Source organism: Somniosus microcephalus, chromosome 31 (assembly GCF_052327205.1).
Source record: "Somniosus microcephalus isolate GS21.2 chromosome 31, FLI_Smic_1.0, whole genome shotgun sequence".
Classification (NCBI taxonomy): Eukaryota; Metazoa; Chordata; class Chondrichthyes; order Squaliformes; family Somniosidae; genus Somniosus; species Somniosus microcephalus.
In genome coordinates, this window is record NC_141017.1 from 36,520,211 (window position 1) to 36,545,362 (window position 25,152).

The following is a 25,152-nucleotide window of genomic DNA, read 5'->3' on the forward strand; positions in this document are numbered from 1 at the left end:
AACAACAGTGACTGCACTTCAAAAGTTCGTCATTGGCTGTGAAGCACTTTGGGATGTGAAAAGTTAGATAAATGCAGGTCCTTTCTGGCTGGCTGGATGGGCAACTAACTTTTTTTCAGAGCCAGTTACTGGTTCAGTCTCCCAACCCATAAGAACTAGAAGCAAGGAGTCGGCCATTTGGCCCCTCGAGCCTGCTCCGCCATTCAGTAAGATCGTGGCTGATCTGATCTTGGCCTCGACTCCCAAACAACGACCCAAAAGGGGCCGTGTGTCCTCTTCTCAAACGCTGAGCAACCCCAGGCTGGGGTTTCCAGCATTCTCGGCTTTTATTTTAGATTTCAGGTTTCATTTTTTTCTTAACTGGTTCTTTCGAAGTTCTTCCGGTGGATTTTGTGCTGATCAAGGTGCTGGAGATTGGGAACTCCTCTTTTCAATGGCCCAGTGTCGGCATCGAGCACTCCCACCCAGGTCAGAAACACACTGGAAGCAGAGTAACGCTCTGTGTGCTTTGCCCAGCATTATGGATCAGCACCAACATTCAACGAACTCTCCGACTGCACCAGCACTCTTGAGTGAGATTGTCTGTTTAATGTCGAGTTGGGGACAGTTTTGTGCCCATCACGAACTGTGCGGAGACGGGCCAAACCCATTTAATGTTGGACCTTTACAGCCAAGAGACATTGAACAAATTTGAACCCAGGTCTAACGAGTAAAGACCAGTGTCTCACCCACAGTTTGTCATCTCTTTCTGCCCACCCGACCCGCCCAAACCAGGCTGCCAGCCAGTTACTGAAGGTATCTAAGAGTGACCTGATTCTCTGTGCTAAGGATCGATTTCTCTCTCTCCTCCGCACACAACGTCTATCCCTTCTTTGGTTGATCCCAACCCCACTTTCCCCACCAAATCCCCCACCTGTCTCCAGAAATGAAATACAGGAAACTCTTTTTTTATCCGGGACCGGCGTGGTGCCGGTTGATCAAAAAGTCCGGATTACAGAGAGGTATACTTACCAAGGTACGAGAGCCCCGTACACGGCCACAGATCCAGGCGTCCCTGTTGCATGGCAACAGGTGCAGGAACCCCGGTTACACGGCCACTAATATGAAGTAAAACATACCTGAACCTACTCTTGAACTTTGCCGGTTGAGAGAGATTTCCGGTTATTTAGGTGCCGGTAAAAAGAGAGTTCCCTGTAGTCTCTTCCTGATCCCATTCATACCTTTGCCCAGAGTTTCTTTGCAACAAAGCTGAGATTAGAGGGCTTGAATCGCTGCCCCTTCGCCCTGCCTGTCCTGCCCCCGCTGTAATCGTGCAGAGAAACTGGTGCAGCCCGAGGCTGGCGTTCTGACCTTGAAGCACGTGGATGGTGCCACTTGGAAACGTCCTTGGCTCCGACACTTCGCTGCTGGGACTCCCACCTCACTGCTGTCGCTTGGCCTTTAGGAAATTCCTGCACACAACTTTTCTTTCGAACCAGAAGTAGGAGTTAATGCATGTTCGTAAATCATAACGTAGCACACAGCACCTCAAAGACTATCGTCTTCTACAGTGAGAATATGTTTTATTAAGGCGACGGCAGTCTGCTTGAAAATGCAATGAGGGGGTACGTACGGTGGAGTGCCACTTTTCAAACCTTTTTACAGAGCAAGTTAAAAAGTTTACTGTGATGGTGAAGTGGTAATACAGGAAACTCTCGATTTACCGGCACCCAAACAACCGGAAATCTCGGTTAACCGGCAAAATTCAGGAGTAGGTTCGGGTAAGTTTTACTTCATATTAGTGGCCGTTCCTGGATCTGTGGCTGTGTAATCGGGGTTCGTGCACTTGTTGCTAAGCAACAGGGACGCTTGGTCTGTGGCCGGGGTTCCTGCAGCTGTTGCTAAGCAACAGGGAAGCCTGGATCTGTTGCTGTGTACGGGGCTCTCGTACCTTTTACTATACCTCTCTGTAATCCGGACTTTTTGATAAACCGGCACCGCGCCGGTCCCGTCGGTGCCGGATAAAAAAGAGTTTCCTGTAGTTTGCTTTGGGGTGAACTGGGTCCTTTGCTGCAAGTTGATATGTAACGTCTGACTATTTATCAAACAATCGGTTATTGAGCTATACCTAACGGTATCTGTTTTTAATGTATTTGCAAAGCATTGTGAGCGGTGCTGGGAGGTACAGTTTTGTTATTTTATAAAAGTCCCTGCGAGTTGCTTTGAAAATGGTCTTGGCAGTTTCAGCAGTTGCATTGTATTGAATGCTTGTTTCTATGTGAGGAACACGGGGAAGGCCATTTGACCCAACAAGCCTGTCCCATTGGCAAAATACTGCGGATGCTGGAATTCTGAAATATAAAGAGAAAATGCTGGAAATACTCAGCGGGTCAAGGCAGCATCCATGGAGAGAGAAAGCTGGTTCAGGTCTGTCACATTCTCTCTCCACAGATGCTGCCTGAGCTGCTGAGTATTTCCAGCGTTTTCTCTTTATAAATCTATCCCTTCTTTGGTTGATCCCAACCCCACTTTCCCCACCAAATCCGCCCCCCCCCCCCCCCCCCCCCCCCCATCTCCAGAAATGAAATAGTCTCTTTCTGATGCCGTTAATGCCGTGCGTATCAATTATAATTTTCCCCTGCTAACTTATTCAGCTACAGTTTGTAGAAAATAGTTCTGCCTGAATTTCCTGTTTACTCTTAGTTTCCAAGTCATGCCCTCCCTGGTTTTTAAACCCTTCCTCAGTGTGAGCGATTTGGAGCGATGTCACCGTTAAATGTCGGTGCTGCTTTGACGCTCGGGAGCTGTGCTTTGTTAAATCAGTGACCGGGTGAAACACGCAGGCCTGCTGTCCATTAACCACAGACAGATTTTCACCTCGTCGTCAAACTGGGTGGGCACCACACTCTCACTGGCGTCGGTGCTGAAATGCATTCACTCCCGTCGTGGTACAGCTGAGGGAGTGGGAATGGGCAGCTTCCGCTGTCCACATTGGCTCAACCTCCAAATAGCGATTCAAGTAGGTGGAACTTTGTTTTCATTATTGCCTACCTAATAGTTTGTGGTGGTAGAATTGCAGGGTTAAATCGAAGGATTGAATTTTGGACGGCTCGCTCCTTTTATTTAAAAAGTACTACAGGAAACTCTCTGTTAACCAGCAAAATTCAGGAGTAGGTTCAGGTAAGTTTTACTTCATATTAGTGGCAGTTCCTGGATCTGTGGCTGTGTAACCGGGGTTCCTGCACTTGTTGCTAAGCAACAGGGACGCTTGGTCTGTGGCCGGAGTTCCTGCACATGTTGCTAAGCAACAGGGAAGCCTGGATTTGTTGCTGTGTACGGCGCTCTCGTACCTTTTAACTATACCTCTCTGTAATCCGGACTTTTTGATAAACCGGCACCACGCCGGTCCCGTCGGTGCCGGATAGCAAAGAGTTTCCTGTAGTTAGCCTAATGGAGTGACTGAGGATCTGGAAGTGCTTCTTTTAATCTTACAACAGTTGCCAGCTGGTTTGCTGCTAAGACAAGAGTTCGCTGATGGGAAACTAAACCAGATCTCGTTTCTAACAGGATATGATGATAAGATCTCGCTGCCTTTTGTAGTGACTGACTTGAGGGGAAGGAATCTGAAACCTTTTAAAGAAAGTGCTTCGTATCAGGTAACGTAACCAATGCGCGTCGTAACCCTTCCCCACTCAGAAGGGTAAAAACCCGCTGTGGTGGCACCCTGCTGGGCGACCAACAGCCTCGCGGACTCATCGACTGTACTGTGTACTAGCCTGGTTTGCTGTCACTATGATTGTAACGGTGGGGTGTGCAAGATTGAACTGTGAAAAGAGCCCAGCAGGAAAAGTCTCCCAGCTTTAATCCTTTCAGATTTGAGTTATGCCTGGGGAGGGTCTCTGGAGTTGTAAACTCTACGGTGAAGTACTGGTACTTACAGGCCTGTCAGTGGTGCTGGTGGGAGTAACCTGAATTGAAGTATCACAGGATATTATACGGGTGTTTTATCTTTGGTAAATCTCTGAAGTACCAACACTCCGAATACGCCTAGCAACGATACTGCATTGTAAGATACAGCGCTTCAGTCACTAGATCCCTGATTACTGGCTATTTCTGGCTCAAAAGTGTAAGAGCTCTGGATTTATTTTTCCAATCTTTATGAAAAATGGCTGTCGGCATATTGGGATAAGTTGGGTTTGTGATGATAAACTGGTAAATATGCAGTGACAGCGGGGCAATGTTACATTCGAATTCTGGGAGTGCAACATTTGTTGGGGAAATCTGTTCATTCTTGAGTGTTGTTTGCAGTAATTAAGGATGGTAAAGGAGTGTGTAAGTAAACTGTATTGTGGCATAGAATACCCATATATAGGACAAGGTTCCCTCTAAGCTGCACGGCCATGCAGTAATGGGAAAGGTCCTGCGCAGGCCGCTCACCTGCTTCTCCACTGTAAATACCGCTCGTGCTCAGTAATTTAAAGGGACTGCGCACTAAAAGAAACAGGCCGCACAGAACGAAGCGCAGCTCACAGGGAACATTGATATAGCATTCGTGGAGCATGTTTGGGAAGCCTCGATGGTCCATGGGATAAGACACTGAGCCCTTCAGATCACATTGAGTCAGAAGGTTGTGGGTTCAAGTCCCACTGCAGAGACTTCAGCATAAAAACTAGTGCAGTACTGAGGGAGCGCTGCACTGTCGGAGGGGCAGTACTGAGGGAGCGCTGCACTGTCGGAGGGGCAGTACTGAGGGAGCGCTGCACTGTCGGAGGGGCGGTACTGAGGGAGCGCCGCACTGTCGGAGGGGCAGTACTGAGGGAGCGCTGCACTGTCGGAGGGTCAGCACTGAGGGAGCGCTGCACTGTCGGAGGGGCAGTACTGAGGGAGCGCCGCACTGTCGGAGGGGCAGTACAGAGGGAGCGCCGCACTGTCGGAGGGGCAGTACTGAGGGAGCACTGCACTGTCGGAGGGGCAGTACTGAGGGAGCGCTGCACTGCCGGAGGGTGAGACGTTAAACCAAGGCCCCGTCTACCCTCTCAGCTACACGTAACAGATCCCACGGCCACTATTTTGAAGAAGAGCAGGGGAGTTCTCCCCGGTGTCCTGGGCCAGTATTTATCCCTCAATCATCATCACTAAAACAGATTTTCTGGTCATTATCACATTGCTGTTTGTGGGAGCTTGCTGTGCGCAGATTGGCTCCTGCGTTTCCCACAATTTTTGGATACTAAGGGAATCGAGGGAGTTGGGATCGGGCGGGAAAGTGGAGTTGAGGTGGAAGATCAGCCATGAACTTATTGAATGGCGGAGCAGGCTCGAGGGGCTAACCTCCCCGGCTCCCCTTCAAAATAGTGGCCGTGGGGTCTTTCACCTCCACCGGAGAGAGCAGACGGGGCCTCGGTTTAACGTTTCATCCGAAAGACGGCACCTCTGTCAGTACAGCACTGGAGTATCAGCCTAGATTTTTGTGCCCAAGTCTCTGGAGTGGGACTTGAACCCACAACCTTCTGACTGAGGGGCGAGGGCGCTGCCCACTGAGCCACGGCCGACACAGTTTGGTATGTACGTGCTCTGATACATGCTGTCAATACCAATCGAGGCCGCTCTGCTGAGGTAGATTAAGAGGACGGGTTTAAAAGCTGTTGCATCCCTTTCACTGCTTTACATTTGCATGAGAAAGGGTCTAATGGGACATCTCCATCTCCTGCATCCTGTCCATTTCTAGGGCAAGTACCTCACTGTGGAGCAGCTGACCCTCGACTTCGAATACGTCATTAATGAGGTTATAAGGAATGATGCGTCCTGGTCACAGCGCTACTGTTCCTTCAGTGACTATGATATTGTAATCCTGGAGGTGAGTGGATTTAGACCGAACAAAGGATGTGTTTGAGGCAGCTTGGCAGTGTGGGTGACAGACAGGACGTGGCTTCACGGTGTGATTCTTCGTGTAGCAACTCCATATATTGGCCCAGTCATGGGGGCACTCGGTTTGTGTCACATAAGTGAGGAGGAAAATAGATGCTGATTAAGATTGTCAGTAAAATTGTGTAGATTTCTGGTCACCATGTTATAAAAAGGATATAGAGTTACTGGAGAGGGTGCAGAGGAGATTTACAGGGATGATACCAGAAATGTGAGGGTATATACATCAGGAAAGGATGAACAGGCTGGGGCTCTTTTCTCTTGAAAAGAGAAGGCTGAGGGGTGACCTAATAGAGGTCTTTAAAATTATGAAAGGTTTTGATAGAGTGGATACAGAGAGAGTGTTTCCACTTGTGGGGAAGAGCAAAACTGGAGACCATCAATATACAGGAAACTTTGTGCTATCCGGCACCGACGGGACCGAGCTGTTGCCGTCCCATCAAAACTGCCGGACAAACCAGCGCTAATGTTGAAACATACGGAGATTTTGAGCTCCATATCTGGCAACAAACCCTGAACAGCTTCTAAACAGTCGGCCGTACCTTGCAAGCGTCTCTGTAGCTTAGCAACAGCTTCAGCGAGACCTTGCAGAGCCTGACTGGTGAAAAAAAAGCAACGAAAAGAAAAAAAAACTAACGAAACGGCTCCTGATTTTTGCCGGTGGCTCGAGCATTCCGGACAGTTAACCTCCGGATAAACCAAAGTTTCCTGTAAGATAGTCACTAAGAAATCCAATAGGGAATTCAGGAGAAACTTCTTTACCCAGAGAGTGGCAGGTTTTTGCTAATTTATTGCCATGGACTTCAGGAGCTCGATATAAAAGCACAAGAATTTTTAGGAATAGACAAAGGATTGAGGCCTAACGAGCCCAACTGTTTTCCACAGATCACCCCACCTTTAATCACCCGCTTAACATATCTCTCATAGAATCAGAGAGATTTACAACACAGGAGGAGGCCATTCAGCCCATCGTGTCCGTGCCGGCCGACAAAGAGCTCTCCAGCCTAATCCCACTTTCCAGCTCTTGGTCCGTAGCCTTGCAGGTTCCGGCACTTCAAGCGCAGATCCAAGTACTTTTTAAATGCGATGAGGGTCTCTGCCTCTCCCACCCTTTCAGGCAGTGAGTTCCAGACCCCCACCGCCCTCTGGGTGAAGAAAGTTCTCCTCAACTCCCCTCTAATCCTCCGACCAATTACTTTAAATCTATGCCCCCTGGTTACTGACCTCTCTGCTAAATCCACCCTCTCTATATAAACACATCACATTGTCTCTTGGGCAGCTCTGTGCTATCAGCTCAAAGGCCTTGTGTGGTGTGTGGAGAATCGTGAGCGTCAGTTACTGATTGTACTTTCAGCGCGCTTCATTCTTGTTCCCTTGGCTTTTGGAACTGTGATTAACAGCTGTACCATCGTGATCTGTCTTTGTTTCAAGGTCTGCCCTATAACCAACCATGTCATCATTAACATAGGACTGCTGCTCTTGGCATACCCTTCAGATGAAGAAGGACAAATAAGGTAAGGGAAAAGTAACCTTCAAAATGTGTGCAGCCATGTTATGAAACTGTGTTGACCTGGTGGACCCGATGCTACACTTGCATTATACGTTTTACTGTCGTCGGAAATCTGAAGTTTGTTCCATTCGGGGACTTTAGGGGTAGGTTCGCACACTGACCTTTCACCTCTAGGATCTGGAGCCAACCCAAGCTGATGAGATGCAAGTTTCCTCGCTGTCTTGCCTTTAAGGGTGCAATGTTAAATGAGTTTGGTGAGTCTCAGCCCAGTTCATGAAGGCTCTTGCCTGTAGCGTTAAAATCTCCTCCGTTCAGCATCAGTTGGTGTTAACTTGGCAGTGTGGCTCGGAGCGACCACAAGGTTGGCTGGGGTCAGAAATGGAAATGCTGCACAGGTGCTGTCGGGGCTGGTCTTCTGAGGTTGGACTTGGGGCATGTTGTTGGGAGAGAATTGGAGCCGCTTCACTCTATGGCCTGCCTGTGTGGTACCTGACCGAAGAATCCTCGATGCTGGCGCTGGAGGCTTGAGTTGGGAAATTGTTCTGTTCCCCGGCACAATCATCCTTCGACTTGATGAGCACAAACGATCCCCATACTTTTTCTGAGTCCTTTTTTAACATATCCAGGGTTTAAAACACTGTCACTGTCTTGTGTTTTCGGCCATTCCCTCGAGTGTGTAACTGGGGTTGTGGATCAATGTAAGCGTGCACTTGGAGCTCGTGTGTGTGTGTGCTTCTCCCTCTTGAATTGTGCAGCTTGTATAGGGGGAGTGGGTATCAGTGTGGCTGCATGATATTTGATGTTTTATTAATAAATGAACATGAAAGTTCTAATATGTGACCATAATCACATCACGATGCATGGCTTGCGTGCGTGTGTGTGTGCACAGCTACTGTTGCTCACTAGTGCAGTGTGTGCAGCTGTTGCTCACTAGTGCAGTGTGTGCAGCTGTTGCTCACTAGTGCAGTGTGTGCTGTTGCTCACTAGTGCAGTGTGTGCAGCTGTTGCTCACTAGTGCAGTGTGTGCTGTTGCTCACTAGTGCAGTGTGCTGTTGCTCACTAGTGCAGTGTGTGCTGTTGCTCACTAGTGCAGTGGTTGCTGTTGCTCACTAGTGCAGTGTGTGCTGTTGCTCACTAGTGCAGTGTGTGCTGTTGCTCACTAGTGCAGTGTGTGCAGCTGTTGCTCACTAGTGCAGTGTGTGCTGTTGCTCACTAGTGCAGTGTGTGCAGCTGTTGCTCACTAGTGCAGTGTGTGCTGTTGCTCACTGGTGCAGTGTGCTGTTGCTCACTAGTGCAGTGGTTGCTGTTGCTCACTAGTGCAGTGTGTGCTGTTGCTCACTAGTGCAGTGTGCTGTTGCTCACTAGTGCAGTGTGTGCTGTTGCTCACTAGTGCAGTGTGTGCTGTTGCTCACTAGTGCAGTGTGTGCTGTTGCTCACTAGTGCAGTGTGTGCTGTTGCTCACTAGTGCAGTGTGCTGTTGCTCACTAGTGCAGTGTGTGCTGTTGCTCACTAGTGCAGTGTGTGCAGCTGTTGCTCACTAGTGCAGTGTGTGCAGCTGTTGCTCACTAGTGCAGTGTGTGCAGCTGTTGCTCACTAGTGCAGTGTGTGCTGTTGCTCACTAGTGCAGTGTGTGCTGTTGCTCACTAGTGCAGTGTGTGCTGTTGCTCACTAGTGCAGTGTGTGCTGTTGCTCACTAGTGCAGTGTGTGCTGTTGCTCACTAGTGCAGTGGTTGCTGTTGCTCACTAGTGCAGTGGGTGCTGTTGCTCACTAGTGCAGTGGGTGCTGTTGCTCACTAGTGCAGTGTGTGCTGTTGCTCACTAGTGCAGTGTGTGCTGTTGCTCACTAGTGCAGTGTGTGCTGTTGCTCACTAGTGCAGTGTGTGCTGTTGCTCACTAGTGCAGTGTGTGCTGTTGCTCACTAGTGCAGTGTGTGCTGTTGCTCACTAGTGCAGTGTGTGCTGTTGCTCACTAGTGCAGTGTGCGCAGTTGCTGTTGCTCACTAGTGCAGTGTGCACAGCTGCTGTTGCTCACTAGTGCAGTGTGCACACCTGCTATTGCTCACTAATGCAGTGTGCTGCCTACACCTGTTCAATACGGCATGTACTGAGACAGGAAAAACTTGGGGTTGAAATTTTCGGGAGCTGTGACGTTGGGAATGGTTCAAGTTTAGACATGGTTACCACACACTACCAGTGGTACACTCTGTCCGCAATGTTAGAGACTGCATTCACTTATTGAGGATACCACTATACTGTTAACGTAGAGTAACAACAACAACAACTTGTATTTATATAGCGCCTTTAATGTAGTAACACGTCCCAAGGTGCTTCATAGGAGTGTTATCAGACAAAATTTGACACCGAGCCACATAAGGCGATACGAGGACAGGTGACCAAAAGCTTGATCAAAGAGGTCGGTTTTAAGGAGCGTCTTAAAGGAGGAGAGAGAGGCGGAGAGGTTTAGGGAGGGAATTCCAGAGCTTGGGGCCCAGGCAGCTGAAGGCACGGCCGCCAATGGTGGAGTGATTGAAATCGGGGATGCGCAAGAGGCCAGAATTGGAGGAGCGCAGCGATCTCGGAGGGTTGTAGGGCTGGAGGAGGTTACAGATAGGGAGGCTGCATGTTTAATCTGGGGGTGAAAATTTCACCACCTGCGCAAAGTCTCTGCTATTCCTATGAGCGAGAATGAACGGACATGCTAGATTTATCTTAACCACCTGATGACTGTACAATATGTAAATTCTGGAGTGAGAATAGGTCATTTGACCCATCAAGCCCACTCCTTTCACAGACCATGCATACTGTACCACATTCATTTCATCGCCTGAAGGAAACGTCCACATAAATATTCCCTGGGCCCCAAAGAATATCGAGCAGAATCATACAGCCATTTGGCCCTTTGTGCCTGTAGCGGCGCTTTGAATGAGCTCTCCAAGTAGTCCCACTCCCCCTGCTCTTTCCCCGGAGCCCTGCAAATGTTTCCCCTTCGAGGATTTATCCAATTCCCTTTTTGAAAGTTATCATTGACTCTGCTTCCACCGCCCTTTCAGGGAGTTGATACCAGAACTCTCTAATAGTTCTCTAATCTGAAATATTCAACGTGCTACTGCACTCTCACAGTACGTCCCCCCCTCTACTAGCACAGGAACCGTTGTGCGCTACTGACTATTTGGTTATCTGAGTGTCTGCCTCTCCCTATAACCAATCCTGTGTTAGTAAGCTACGCTGTGTGTGTAGCTGTGAAATACAATCAAATTCTATTACTGATTTTTTCAGACCCAAGACGTATCATACTTGTTTGAAGGGCGCATGGAACCTAAACACTGGCATCTTTGCAACTGTGGGAGTTGGAGACTTGACTGCTGTACAGGGGCAAACAAGGTAAGTTAAATGGTGCATTTTTCCCCAATACCATCTGGCACAAGGAATGGAAATCTAGGCTGACGTTCCCTTTTCCCTCTCTCTCTCCAATCCTCTTATGCAGCGGCAGTGTTTGGAGTACCTTCCGTAAGAGTTGCGTCGATGTGGCAATGAGGTGGCTGGTTCCCGAGAGTACCTTCCGCAACGTCAACAGGATGACAAATGAAGCTCTGCATAAAGGTGTGCCTTAGTGCCGGGGGGGTGTGAGTGGCCCTAACTCGGCGTGTAAGCTTGTTGCGGTACAGCGGTGCGCGTGAGCCAACCTGGGGCCATTTTGCAGCCTGCCTCCCCTCGCCCAGTGTCTCACAGCAGTCGCGCAGCTCCAAGTGCCTCTAATCCCAAGGCGCTTCACAGGAGCGATTTATCCAAAAAAAATTTGACACAGAGTCACCTAAGGAGATATTATAGGGCAGGAAAGCTCGGTCAAAGAGGGAGGTTTTAAGGAACATCTTAGAGGAGAGAGAGGCGGAGAGGGTTAGCCAGGAATTTCAGGAGGGAAGACGCCCGATTTTTCAAAATTCGCTGCGGCCAGTTCCCACAGGCATTGGCTGAAGAAAATCAACTCCTCTGGGATCCTGGAGTTTATAAATAGAGGCACCGAGCAGCCCAACAAAAACTCGGGTGTCAAAGGGGCACAACTCATTGGGGTTTCTTTTATTTGTTATTTATTGTGCCTCTCTCTCTCTCTGGCTCTCCAACCAAGAAAGGTGAGGGAGTGCTAGTAGGAGCGAAGGAGTCCCCGTTAAAATCGAAGCCCTGGGCATGTAGCTTTCATTTTTATTTTGCCCTTCCTTGGGAAAGTGCCTGGTCTTCACTTGTAACTGCCGATAGTGGCATCATTAAAGTCGGGAACTCTTGCGTGAGGAAGCTGGGGTGGAGACCCATGTCCTGTCACTCTATGGTGCCATTTATTGCGATGTTCCTCCGCGTGCTCCCCAAGCAAGGCTGGTTCAGTTAGTGGCCCTGGACAACAAAAGTTAGTGAGCGACACAATTTTAGAGTTTGAGTAGCCCCACCTGACCTGTGAGGTTGTTCCGCAGGCTTGCGCAGTGACGTGATGCCTCAGCTGTCCAAAGTCTAGTGCCACAAGGGCAGCGAGATACGGACGGACAATCACGTGACCCTTCAAAATGTCAGCGAGGCATGTCAAGCCATTCCAGTAGCTAATAGTAATCGCATGACCATTCTGTCCGTCTTGCTTTTCAATCTCACTGGCTGCTGACGAGCATGAGACTGGCCTCATTACTTCAGGTTTTGGTTGACAGGAGCTGCATTGAAATCCCAGCCTCGGAACTGCGGAGAATGTGGCGATTTAACGTGAATGTTGGCTTTTGTCTAGGTCGCTCGCTGAAGCGCCTGGCGGACAGTGGACGCAGCATGTGGATTGTTCTGTAGCGATGAGTCTGACCGCCGTTCCTTTCACCAACGGTTTTTAAAGGGAAGATTGTAGAGCCCGGGTTTCAAGAACAAAGTCAGCGGCAAACGGCATCGTTGACTTCGAAAAGTTTTTATTTTTTAAAAAGAAGCTACCTCTTCTTCATTCAGTTTTTTGTTTCAATCATTCCTTCTCAGGCCTATAAGTAAGGCCAAGGCCCTTTGGAGGTTTTAAGAAAAGAACTTTGTAAAAGTTTTAAATTTTCCAAGTGTGTGCAGGATATCGAACATTCTTGTTTTTCTCTGAGGGTGGTACATATCTCAAGTACTGACATCCCCCCTCCCTCCCCCCCTTCACCGAAGTTTAAAGTCTTTGGTGTCTGTATTACCTCAGCATCTAACTTAGGACTTTGTTAGTTTGTGTTACACAAATGTCTTTGGAAGACTCCAGGCCACTTAACTGAAGTGTTAATTTTTTTTTAAGTAGTTTACGTCACTTTTAACACTATTTAGGATTTAGCTTGAAAGTGCAAAGAGCTGGTTACATTCCTTCCTTAAATCCTCCCAGTTTATTTCTTTCTGACCAAGAACTGGATGTCAGGTGGACTCTGTGGAGCGAGCTGACCATTCTCCTTCAGTAAAATGGACCCCTGCAGAATTGTTGGGTTGGACATGTTTTCTGGTTACAGAATCGCAGGTAGTGAGTGGTGTAACAGTATTCCATGTTTAAGCGATTGCTGAGTATGAATGTGTTCCTCTTTGTGAATTTCAATAAAATATACAGAGAAGCTTGGTGTGAATAGTGTTCTGTTGGAGGTTTAACAGGGGAACATCAACACTGGCACCTCTCTGAAGATGATTGGCCCAGGAGACAGTCTGACTGAAAGAACCAGGTGCAAAAAGATAGGCGTTACATAGAAATGTACGGCACAGAAACAGGCCAGATCCGCGACCTCCAGCACCTAGGAGAAGGGCGGCAGGCGCACGGGAAAACCACTACCTGCAAGTCACACACCATCCTGACTTGGAAATATATCGTCCGTTCCATCATCGTCGCTGGGTCAAAATCCTGGAACTCCCTCCCTGACAGCACTGTGGGAGTACCTTCGCCGCACGGACTGCAGCGGTTCAAGAAGGCGGCTCACCACCACCTTCTCAAGGGGCAACTAGGGACGGGCAATAAATGCTGGCCTTGCCAGCGACGCCCACATCCCATGAATGAATTTTTTTTTAAAGGTAGAGTCTTGGCTAGCAACCCCTTGTTACTGCTGGAGTTCAACAGAAACTGCACAGATTGCCACTGGTAAGCTTCTCGCTGCTTGCCCATCTAGGACTGCCCTATCCCTGGGATTATTTGACTGCAGGGTTAGCTGGAACTGTTGGTAAGAAAGCCAGCCATCCCCAGTGAGCGTTCTACCCCTCCAGGTTCCGTTACTGAGCCACTCTGGCTAATGAGTCATCAACAGTAGACAGATACTGGATCTCCGAATCTGCCATGGAGGGTTGACTTGCTTCTGAACTTCCATGGCCAGGTGTGTCATTTCAGAGCCACCCTGACCCCCCAAGTGCCTCCCTACCTCCACTAGATGCTCGTTGGGCAAGTGATGAGCTTGGATGGCAGGGTCCAGCAGTGTCTCACAAGCAGCAGGGTGAGCGGTGCAACACGCAACCAAATGTGAGACTGCGTTTCCACCATCCCTCCTGATCACAGCATGGACACACACCATCCAACCAGTTGGAGGGCTCGGCCTTCAGCAGTAGCAACTACAGGAAACTCTTTATTATCCGGCACTGACTGGACCGGCGCAGTGCCGGATTATCAAAAAGTCCGGGTTACAGAGAGGTATAGTTAAAAGGTACGAGAGCTCCGTACACAGCAACAAATCCAGGCTTCCCTGTTGCTTAGCAACATATGCAGGAACTCCAGCCACAGACCAAGCGTCCCTGTTGCTTAGCAACAAGTGCAGGAACCCCAGTTACACAGCCACAGATCCAGGAACTGCCACTAATATGAAGTAAAACTTACCTGAACCTACTCCTGAATTTTGCCGGTTAACAGAGATTTCCGGTTATTTGGGTGCCGGTAAATCGAGAGTTTCCTGTACTTGCCCCTCTGCAGTCCAATCTCCTAGTCCCCACCCCCTCCATCCTTTCCCCATACCCTTTTAGGCAGACTGTCAGGGCAGCCTAATAGGCACCTTTATGTATCTGTTCACACCTTATTCCAAGACTTTGCTGCTTTTTAAACTCGGTAACAGTCCACCCTCTTTCAATCTGGAATAAAAAGTAAATGGTTTAGGAATATATCTAGGAAAAGCAGAACTGTATTAGAAAGACTTTATTTGGTATTAATACAGTAACAAACCACATTATTGACACGGTTTCATCTTTAATAATTAACGTACACTTTTACAGTTTGTGGTACAAGATAAAATAGTGACGGCTCAAACTGCTTTTTCATTCACTCTCCATCCTATGTAAGATGCAGGTAAAATTGATTTAAGAGACACTGGTCTCAGGCAGCACAGGGCAATGGAATGCTACACCGTCCTGTGGCACAGAACATGCTCCCATCTGTCGCGTTCCTAGTGTCACCTGCATTGTGGGAGAGGTCGACAAAGCCAAAGTGCTTCCTCACAGGAGGGGCTGGGCGGAGGGAGAGACCTTGGTGTTAAAGCATCCCCAAGCCCCTCTGGCACGTCTCCTCGCATTGGCGGAGCTTTGAGAAGAGGTTGGGGGTGCCGGTCTTGCTCGCCTTCTCAGCTGCTGGGTCGGCCACAATGAGCTCGAGGAAGCAAAGTTAAAACTTCAAAAGAAATTACAAGCTAGTCTTGGAAGGTCTGTACAACTTGGAAGGAGGTTAATTTATTTTTTGCACCGTTGGTCCGCCAACTCCTGCCAGCGATCCAAGTCCCATTCTACCAGGGGATAGGCACCAGCTAAAGGCCGCTCACCATGTGGACCAAACCCATGTTAATATTATAGAGGATAGTTTTACATATCGATGAACAATTGTCTCTTCAGTTTTTAGATTGAATGTAATAATAATTATTAAAATAAAGTTCCTGTCCCTGCTTGTGCGGTGGAGATGGCTGGACCAGCAGGCGTGGCGGAGCTGGCTGGACCAGCAGGCGTGGCGGAGCTGGCTGGACCAGCAGGCGTGGCGGAGCTGGCTGGACCAGCAGGCGTGGCGGAGGTGGCTGGACCAGCAGGCGTGGCGGAGGTGGCTGGACCAGCAGGCGTGGCGGAGGTGGCTGCACCAGCAGGCGTGGCGGAGGTGGCTGGACCAGCAGAAGTGCAACTAGAGAGTTATAAAGATGTCCTCGATTTACCTAATGAATTAATTATGTTCAGAGGGATTTGTAAAATATATATATATTATAAAGAAATAATACTGAATAGTTTAATCTTACATTTGCCTACATAAGTCACTGACCCAAAAAAAAGTAATTAATTGTGTAAAAGCACTTTGTGACGATAAAGCTTCTGTCTAAATTTAAGTAATGATTCACCCTTTGTGAATGGAGGAAAGCTCAGAATTCTGCATGATGCCAGGTGCCACTTCATCATGCTTTGTGTGCCAGTTGAATAATGGAAAGCAGAAGAGAAATTTCAATTCATAATCTACCTAGTAAATATATACAATTTTTTTTTTTTTTTTTTAAACGCACAATTAGCAAGCTGAAGGTTACAGATTAGATCCGAGAGTTCTGGTGTATTCACCAGCTCCGTGACTGGTGTTTAGGAAGTTATGCACAATACATACAGAGTACTTCATCTGCTTTTTCTGAAATCAAATCCTTGTAATCTGCATGTTTGATGTCCGAACGCACAAGATTACTTTCCTGTAATTTTGCACATCTACAATTTCCATGAGCAGTCTCCCAACGCCAATCGTCTCTTAATTTGGAGACTGTCCAGGCTACTGCTCCTAAATGGAAACCGAGGGAGGCAGGTGGTGGAAATCTGGACCTCTCCCCCCATAAAAGGCTGGAGGGTCAACTGAAAATGTCAAAACTGAGATTGATCAGATTTTTTTTTGCTGGACAAGTGTATGAAGGGCTATGGAACCAAGGCGGGTAGATGGAGTTAAGATACAGATCAACAATGATCTAACTGAATAACGGAACAGGCTTGAGGGGCTGAATGGCCTCCTGTTCCTATGTGATGGAACACACAGCATGGTGGAATATAAATCACCGGATGCAGAGTTCCTGATCTCAGTTGTGCTGCTGCTTAGAATGGACCCCGTGAGGAACGAGTCCCCCCGCCTCGCCTCCTAATGTCTGGTTTCAGAATAACACTGGTCATCTTTTGGGTTGCAGAGAAAATAACTGGGAGTTATAAAGTAAACGCCGGAGACAGGGGAACAAAAAAGGCGGTCTTATTACATAAAATGACAATTGACTGGGTCGTGGGTCACTTTTAAGACACAAATTGAATCCCTTGCTGGTTTCATGCCTGTTACGTACAGGAGTAAACTTCCCAGAGCCAGGTCAGGGTTGCAGACAGATCCAATTCAGTGCGTTCAATCGAATATTGGTACATTACAAGAACTCGCACACCAAACATGGAGATTTTTGTACTAAACAGCATTTTCAATCTATTTTTACAAAATGCACTTGGCAACTGCAGCACGTTATGATCAATAGAAGAGCAAATACTGTACCACACACACAGTGGAATGCTTCACAGCCCAGCTCTGGCAAGACCAGGTCAGGAAACTGAACGTGCAGCAATCCCAAAGTAAAGGAGGGGTGTGAAAGTGGAGTTACCAACCCTCCAGGAATTGAAAGAATTAATCTCCAGACCACTGCGGCGAGCAACACCCGGAGGGAAAATCACTGGGGCGATAAAAAAGTGTGCCACCCCCCCCACCCAATGAACACTTTTGTTTAATAGTTATGAGAATATTGGGGATGGGTTTTTAAAAAAAAGGCTGTTTGACGGGGCGGGGCAGGGCAGTAGGAGGACATGTGAAGAAACCTCCAGGGATACGCCTAGAGTTGGCAACCACTATATAGCACGGTGTTATCCCAGTGATGAGAACACCATTCTAGATCAGCCTGGGTTGGATTACTTCACACTGGGCCTGTTTATACTCTTGCAGATATGGAAGCTGTGCCTTGCACTGTACGGGGGCATGTCACTCCAAGAAGGAAACTGGCTGCCGTGCTTATGGGGAGGGGGGGGGGGTGTGGGGGTCGTTCCTCTGTACTCCATAAAACAGTAATACATGAGCTTTACTCCCAAAAGGGAAAGTGTGTTCTTGTAGATTTCTTATTGTAAAACGTTTACAAATGGGAGCTGGAGGGAGTGCTCATTGTTGAGAACGTGTCGTCTCGGGGCTCGAGGGAATCCAGTTACTGTGCCGTCAAAACTTTGAGCACTCCCTCCAGCAGACGTTCAAACAGGCCATTGGCACGATCGGTAGGTTGCTATGTAACAGGACAGCCAATGACGCACCTCAAATGCTCTCTTGTTGCGTGTGTGGTGATTTTTGCGATTTACGACCTGCATCTCGGGCTGAGCAGCCAGTGAGCCTGCTCGATTGGAACTCACTTTGCCATTGATAACGAGTCTCAAAGTCATCACTTGTGCAAACTCAAATTCCATCTATTCAGGTTGGCAAAGAAACCCAATTACATTTCATTAAAAAAAAAATCTACATGCGTCACAAGACTTTATATATAAACAGCCATTCGGTAAATACTAATGGTACATTTGTAATTTGTGACTGTTTTCAAATACTCCAAGTGGCCATTAAAAGAAGGAAACAAATACTCTGAAGAATCATGTTTCTTGAAACAGGACTGGGGCGTTAATGGATGGTGTGGTGTGCAGCCCAATATTCAGTATGTGAGCAGCAGGCAGGGGTGGGATCAGCGGTGATACCGCGCGGTTGGCATTCACTGTCAGGGCTCTCACGGGAAGAATGGTGACTTGAGAAAGGTCCTAAGGGTCCCCAAGGGCTACATGGAGTGGTTGAGGCAAATAGCATAGATGCATTTAAGGGGAAGCTGGATAAACACACGAGGGAGAAAGGAATCAAAGGATATGCTGATAAGGTGAGATGAAGAGGAGTGGGAGGAGGCGCGTGTGGAGCATAAACACCGGCATAGACCAGTTGGGCCGAATGGCCTGTTTCTGTGCTGTAAATTGTATGTAATTCTTACAGGTTCGCAACAGGGGTTTGCACTGGTGACAGAGAGGTGGAAAGGTTTTTGCAGGACTGCAGGATCTGTAATGCACGTTGTGTACGGTGAATGGGTGTGCGAAGGAACGGCTGTGCTCACCATCACTGGTCGCACTCTGTTTATTCGATAAATGAATGACTCGGACGAATCTTAAATGTAGCAAAAATGGTCTCCGCTGTCAAGAGGGTCGGTAACCAGAGGACACAGGTTTAAGGTCATTGGCAATAGAACCAGGGGGGAGGGAGAGGAGGAATTATTTTTTTATTTTTTTATTTTATTTATTTATTTTTAAACGCAGCCAGTTGTTGTGATCTGAAATGCGCTGCCTGAAAGGGCAGTGGAAGCAGATTCAACAGTAACTTTCAAAAGGGAATGGGATAAATACTTGAAAAGGAAAGATTTGCAAGGCTATGAGGAAGGAGCAGAGGAGTGAGACTAATTGGAGAGCTCTTTCAAAGAGCTGGCAAAGACACGATAGGCTGAATGGCCTCCTTTTGCGTTGTATGATTCTATGAAAATCACCTTTGGTACCAGTAAAATCAAGTATATATACTTGAGATACTATCAGCAATGAGTAGGGACATACACTTTCCACAGGTTCAATTTTTTGCATGGTGTTCCTGGAACTCCATAAAGCTAAGGGGGAAATAACCCAATGAATTTCACGCCTTTCCTAAAATCGCCATGAAATTTACTGGCCCTGTTCTCTCGTAACCCAATTTTGCTGGACTTTGCAAACTGCACCCCAAGAAAAGCGCACAGCCCTACTGATGAACCAAGTGTCACCCTTGTCTACCAATCTAGAGTGGGTCTTAATCCCATAGTTCACTACCAGTCGGATACTCTGGGCTTCTGTTACTTTTCTACGCGGTTCCGAAATTGGCAGGCTCACTAGGTTTTCAGGGAACACCTCGAACGGGTTTTTTGTTCCTTCATTAATTGCCAAAACGATCGGCTTCCTCGTGCTCAGGAGTCTACCATTCGGAGCAACTTTTAGCTGTCCCGCCCTTGCAAATGTTGCAGCGTCTCCGTTCTGACACTAGGTGCTGCTAGAGAATTGACACCGCTCACTAGCAGCCTCCAGTGGCAGAGCTCAACTACTGCAACAGTTTAGTACCGAGTGGTGGATCTGTACAAACTGTCTCAAAACCGGTTGCCCAGTTTCGTTTCTGGAATTTTCAAATGTCATCTTCCTGTATTCAGTATATTGTGTTAAATCTAAAGCTCAGTGGAATGAACCATTCTTCAACCAGTTTATGTAAATAACCCTTGTTCCCCTCCCCCTCTCGAAATAGCTGGATATATTCTTGCCAGAGCAGTCCCCATTACATATGTGAGCGTTTCTGTTCCGTTCTTGCAGGTGTCCGTATTGGTGCGTTAGTGATCATGTTTCAGTCTGGTGCGTTGTACAGGAATGTACCATTATTAGGTTCATCCAGAGATTACACAACACCCCGATTAAATTAATCACTGGACCTGAAAGGAAAACAAAACAAAACGACAGCTTTAGGATTTTATTTTTGTTTTGTCGATTTTTCACCTTGCAAGCTGCTAGGGGACAGTTTCACAGAAGCCGGTCCAGTGCCCCACCCAAGTGCCTATTGACCCGTGCGAGTCCAGACGGTGGAGTAGGTGGGAGGCACCACCCAGCCTTCTGGTTTCTCAATGGCCGCACGTTCTAGCGGAGGTCAGTGGAGAACAGACAGAGCTCGAGTCGGGACCCTGGAGCCCTGCGACTGCCGCGGCCGAGATGAGCTTACTTTGCAGAGACCGGGGATGGGCCCCTGTCGGGTTACATTCCTCAATTATACTCTACTGTGACCTGACCTTCAGCGATGTTTAGCGAAGGGCAACTGAGCGTGTGAACGCATCGCTCAGCACAGAAAGCTGGCGGCTGGCCTTTGTTGATGCTGCTGTGTAATCCATCGTGAGACAGTGCCCAACATCTCGAGGGGACCTTCCTCCTGGCTTTGCTATTCCTCCCCCCCCCCCCCCAAAAAAAAATGTTACCCCACAAGTTACTAAAATTGAACCCACCCCAACACAGATGCAAATCAGCTTTGTATCGCTCCATGACACAGCCTGTTGGGAGTCCAATGCATTGAGCCAATATAGGGTTAGGGCAGGGCAGAGCAGAGGGAGATTTAGTCTGCAGTTGCCAGTACTGTACCTGACTTGGGGGTGCCAAGGGTAACGGAACTGGCAGAAAGCCTTCCACTCCCAAGCACTGATAGTCATCACCTCAACAAGAATGAACAAACTTGCATTTATGTAGCACCTTTCACAACCTCAGAACGACCCAAAGCGCTTCACAGCCAATGAAGTGCAGTCACTGGGTGTAAAGATAAACCCAGCAACTACAGGCCAGTCAGTTTAACCTCGGTAGTGGGGAAGCTTTTAGAAACAGTAATCAGGGACAAAATTAACAGTCACTTGGATAGGTGTGGATTAATTAAAGAAAGCCAGCACAGATTTGTTAAAGGCAAATCGTGTTTAACCAACTTGATTGAGTTTCTTGATGAGGTAACAGAGAGGGTTGATGAGGGCAATGCAGTTGACGTGGTGTACATGGATTTCCAAAAGGTGTTCGACAAAGTGCCACATAATAGGCTTGCCAGCAAAGTTGAAGCCCTTGGAATAAAAGGGACAGTGGCAGCATGGATATGGAATTGGCTAAGTGACAGGAAACAGAGTAGTGAACGGTTGTTTTTCGGACTGGAGGAAGGTATACAGTGGTGTTCCCCAGGGGTCGGTTCTAGGACCACTGCTTTTCTTGATATATATTAATGACTTGGACATGGGTGTACAGGGCACAATTTCAAAATTTGCAGATGACTCAAAACTTGGAAGTACAGTGAACAGTGAGGAGGAGAGTGATAGACTTCAGGAAGACAGACAGGCTGGTGGAATGGGCGGACACGTGGCAGATGAAATTTAATGCAGAAAATTGTGAAGCGATACCTTTTGGTAGAAAGAATGAGGAGAGGAAATATAAACGAAAGGGTACAATCCTGAAGGGGGTGCACGAACAAGGAGACCTGGGGGTATATGTGCACAAATCATTGAAGGTGGCAGGGCAGGTTGAGAAAGCGGTTAAAGGCGCTTCCGGGATCCTGAGCTTAATGAATAGAGGTATAGAGTACAGAAGTGTGGAAATTATGAACCACCTGTATAAAACACTGGTTCGGCCTCAACTGGAGTATTGTGTCCAATTCTGGGCACCAGACTTAAGGAAGGATGTGAAGGCCTCAGAGAGGGTGCAGAAAAGATTTACGAGAATGATTCCAGGGATGAGGGACTTCAGTTACGTGGATAGACTGGAGAAGCTGGGGTTGTTCTCCTTGGAGCAAAGGTTGAGAGATTTGATAGAGGTGTTCAAAATCATGAGGGGTCTAGACAGAGTAGATAGAGAGAAACTGTTCCCATTGGCAGAAGGGCCGAGAACCAGAGGACACAGATTTAAGGTGATTGGCAGAAGAACCAAAGGCGACATGAGGAAAAACTTTTTTACGCAGCGAGTGGTTAGGATCTGGAATGCACTGCCTGAAAGGGTGATGGAGGCAGATTCAATCGTGGCTTTCAAAAGGGAATTGGGTAAGTACCTGAAGGAAAAAAATTTGCAGGGCTGTGGGGAAAGGGCGGGGGGAGTGGGACTAGCTGAAGTGCTCTTGCAGGGAGCCGGCACGGGCTCGACGAGCCAAATGGCCGTCTCTCGTGCTGTAACCATTCTATGATACGCGGCAGCCAATTTGCGCACAGCAAGCTCCCACAAACAGCAATGTGATAATGACCAGATAATCTGGTCTAGTGATATAGTAACAGAAAATGCTGGAAACACTCAGCAGGTCAGGCAGCATCTGTGGGGAGAGAAACAGAGTTAACGTTTCAGCTCGATGGGCTTTCGTCATAGGAATGGTCACCGACCTGAACCGTTAACTCTGTTTCTCTCTCCACAGATGCTGCCCGACCTGCTGAGTGTTTCCAGCATTTTCTGTTTTTATTTCAGATTTCCAGCATCCGCAGCGTTTAGCTTTCGTTTCACTGTTCTAGTGATGTCGGTTTGAGGGAGCACAAAAAAACCCAACAGCTTAACTTTATTGCGCACTTTTCAAACGGTCACTTTCCTCTGATGTGTGCTCTGAGCTCTCAGAACATGATCAGTCTCACAAGGCATCTAGGATCAAAGGAACAGGAGGAGGCCATTCAGCCCCTTCGAGCCTGTTCCGCCATTCAATGAGATCACGGCTGATCTGTGACCTAACTCCATATGCCCGCCTTGGTTCCATAATCATGATCTGATCAAGCAAACCGTGAGCGGAAGTATATAATTATACTGCGGACAGAAAGAGCAAGGGGTTTTTACATGGCTGTGCTCTCTATCCCAGGAATATAAACAAAATATACAGATAAAGTATTCCACTTCCGTTACCGTTTACGGGACAGCTGTACGATGCCGGACGATGAGATCACAGCAGAAGGCAGGACCTTGGCGGTCTGAATGGATTGTCACCCGAAGGCACCCCCACAAGCAGAAGGTCTTTGTGGGCATTCTGGAGACAGAAGTTTTTCAGATCCACAGCTGCCTGGGAGACCTGCAATGGTAACATTAGAACGAGATCGCATTGGAAACATACAAGATTCTGAGGGGGATTGACAGGGTAGATGCTGGGAGGCAGTTTCCCCGAGCTGGAGAGTCTAGAACTAGGGGTCTCAGGATAAGGGGTCGGCCATTTAGGACTGAGATGAGGAGTTTCTTCACTCAGAGGGTGGTGAATGGGGTGGCGAGCATGACTGGAGGTGCAGGGGTGGGGGTGGCAGGCAATGTGTAAAGCAGTGACTGTGGGGGAGAGTGCAATGTGTTTTTACAGTGAGTGGGAGGGAGTGACTGGAGGGCAATGTGTAAAGCAGTGACTGGGGGAGAGTGCAGTGGGTTTTTGCAGAGGGGGAGAGTGCAATGGGTTTTTGCAGAGTGGGGGAGTGCAATGGGTTTTTGCAGAGTGGGGGAGAGTGCAATGGGTTTTTGCAGTGAGTGGGGGAGAGTGCAGTGGGTTTTTGCAGTGAGTGGGGGAGAGTGCAGTGGGTTTTTGCAGTGAGTGGGGGAGAGTGCAGTGGGTTTTTGCAGTGAGTGGGGGAGAGTGCAGTGGGTTTTTGCAGAGTGGGGGAGAGTGCAATGGGTTTTTGCAGAGTGGGGGAGAGTGCAATGGGTTTTTGCAGAGTGGGGGAGAGTGCAGTGGGTTTTTGCAGTGAGTGGGGGAGAGTGCAGTGGGTTTTTGCAGTGAGTGGGGGAGAGTGCAGTGGGTTTTTGCAGAGTGGGGGAGAGTGCAATGGGTTTTTGCAGTGAGTGGGGGAGAGTGCAGTGGGTTTTTGCAGTGAGTGGGGGAGAGTGCAGTGGGTTTTTGCAGAGTGGGGGAGAGTGCAATGGGTTTTTGCAGAGTGGGGGAGAGTGCAATGGGTTTTTGCAGAGTGGGGGAGAGTGCAATGGGTTTTTGCAGTGAGTGGGGGAGAGTGCAGTGGGTTTTTGCAGTGAGTGGGGGAGAGTGCAGTGGGTTTTTGCAGTGAGTGGGGGAGAGTGCAGTGGGTTTTTGCAGTGAGTGGGGGAGAGTGCAATGGGTTTTTGCAGAGTGGGGGAGAGTGCAATGGGTTTTTGCAGTGAGTGGGGGAGAGTGCAGTGGGTTTTTGCAGTGAGTGGGGGGGAGAGTGCAGTGGGTTTTTGCAGTGAGTGGGGGAGAGTGCAGTGGGTTTTTGCAGAGTGGGGGAGTGCGCAATGGGTTTTTGCAGAGTGGGGGAGAGTGCAGTGGGTTTTTGCAGTGAGTGGGGGAGAGTACAGTGGGTTTTTGCAGTGAGTGGGGGAGAGTGCAATGGGTTTTTGCAGAGTGGGGGAGAGTGCAATGGGTTTTTGCAGAGTGGGGGAGAGTGCAGTGGGTTTTTGCAGTGAGTGGGGGAGAGTGCAGTGGGTTTTTGCAGAGTGGGGGAGAGTGCAGTGGGTTTTTGCAGTGAGTGGGGGAGAGTGCAGTGGGTTTTTGCAGAGTGGGGGAAGAGTGCAATGGGTTTTTGCAGTGAGTGGGGGAGAGTGCAGTGGGTTTTTGCAGTGAGTGGGGGAGAGTGCAGTGGGTTTTTGCAGTGAGTGGGGGAGAGTGCAGTGGGTTTTTGCAGTGAGTGGGGGAGAGTGCAGTAGGTTTTTGCAGTGAGTGGGGGAGAGTGCAGTGGGTTTTTGCAGTGAGTGGGGGAGAGTGCAGTGGGTTTTTGCAGTGAGTTGGGGGAGAGTGCAGTGGGTTTTTGCAGTGAGTGGGGGAGAGTGCAATGGGTGTTGCTGTCTCCCCGGGCCCGTGTGTTCAGGAGCTGCCCCGCCTCGCCTGCCCTTGCCCCTTGTTTAAAGCCCCCTGGAATTGCTGGAAAGTTGCCCTTTTCCCCTCTCACCTTGACCCGCTCCACACTGGCCTCCAGCCGGAGCTGCTTCACCACTCTCTGCATCAGCTGCTCGCTGCCGCTCTTACTCGACATGTTTCACTGTGGCAAAAATACTGTAGCAAAGAAACTGTTGCAAAAAAAACTGCAGCTAAATAACTTTCAAAAAAAACTGTAGCAAAATAACAGTTGCAAAGAAACTAGGAGCAAAAAACTGCAACACTTCCCCTGCCACACAAAGTTACACTTCCACACCCAGCTGGCCAACACCTCCTTTCCCATGATCGGGCTCCAAAACCACACAGAGATAGAGTCTCTACTCCAATAATAATGTCCATTCAGTTTG

The 25,152-nt window shown here is 48.4% G+C and overlaps 2 protein-coding genes across 2 annotated transcripts in view; one reads left to right on the plus strand and one right to left on the minus strand.

Moving 5' to 3' along the window:
* Nucleotides 1-12,992, plus strand: part of dcaf15 (DDB1 and CUL4 associated factor 15) — a 29,334-nt gene extending 16,342 nt beyond the window's left edge. Inside the window, exons 8-13 of the mRNA XM_085971814.1 lie at nucleotides 3,547-3,635; nucleotides 5,705-5,833; nucleotides 7,333-7,415; nucleotides 10,687-10,791; nucleotides 10,895-11,010; nucleotides 12,170-12,992. Coding sequence (XP_085827940.1) covers nucleotides 3,547-3,635; nucleotides 5,705-5,833; nucleotides 7,333-7,415; nucleotides 10,687-10,791; nucleotides 10,895-11,010; nucleotides 12,170-12,225 — 578 coding nt within the window. The 3' untranslated portion in view covers nucleotides 12,226-12,992. The remainder of the gene's footprint in view (nucleotides 1-3,546; nucleotides 3,636-5,704; nucleotides 5,834-7,332; nucleotides 7,416-10,686; nucleotides 10,792-10,894; nucleotides 11,011-12,169) is intronic.
* Nucleotides 12,993-14,527: 1,535 nt separating this feature from the next.
* On the minus strand, nucleotides 14,528-25,099 carry LOC147097748 (guanine nucleotide-binding protein G(I)/G(S)/G(O) subunit gamma-10-like). The gene is made up of 3 exons (XM_085971819.1): nucleotides 24,819-25,099; nucleotides 22,831-22,993; nucleotides 14,528-19,877 (listed from the first exon to the last, which is right to left on the minus strand). Exons 1-2 carry the CDS (start codon nucleotides 24,900-24,902, stop codon nucleotides 22,868-22,870), a joined length of 210 nt encoding a protein of 69 aa, XP_085827945.1. The 5' UTR covers nucleotides 24,903-25,099; the 3' UTR covers nucleotides 14,528-19,877; nucleotides 22,831-22,867.
* Between the last annotated feature and the right edge of the window lie 53 nt (nucleotides 25,100-25,152).

Excerpts from the sequence above, each read along its gene's own strand:
- LOC147097748 (XM_085971819.1), bottom strand. The coding sequence starts at position 24,902 with ATGTCGAGTAAGAGCGGCAGCGAGCAGCTGATGCAGAGAGTGGTGAAG. Across the intron at positions 22,994-24,818 it reads CCAGTGTGGAGCGGGTCAAG|GTCTCCCAGGCAGCTGTGGA; the intron begins GTGAGAGGGGAA and ends TTACCATTGCAG.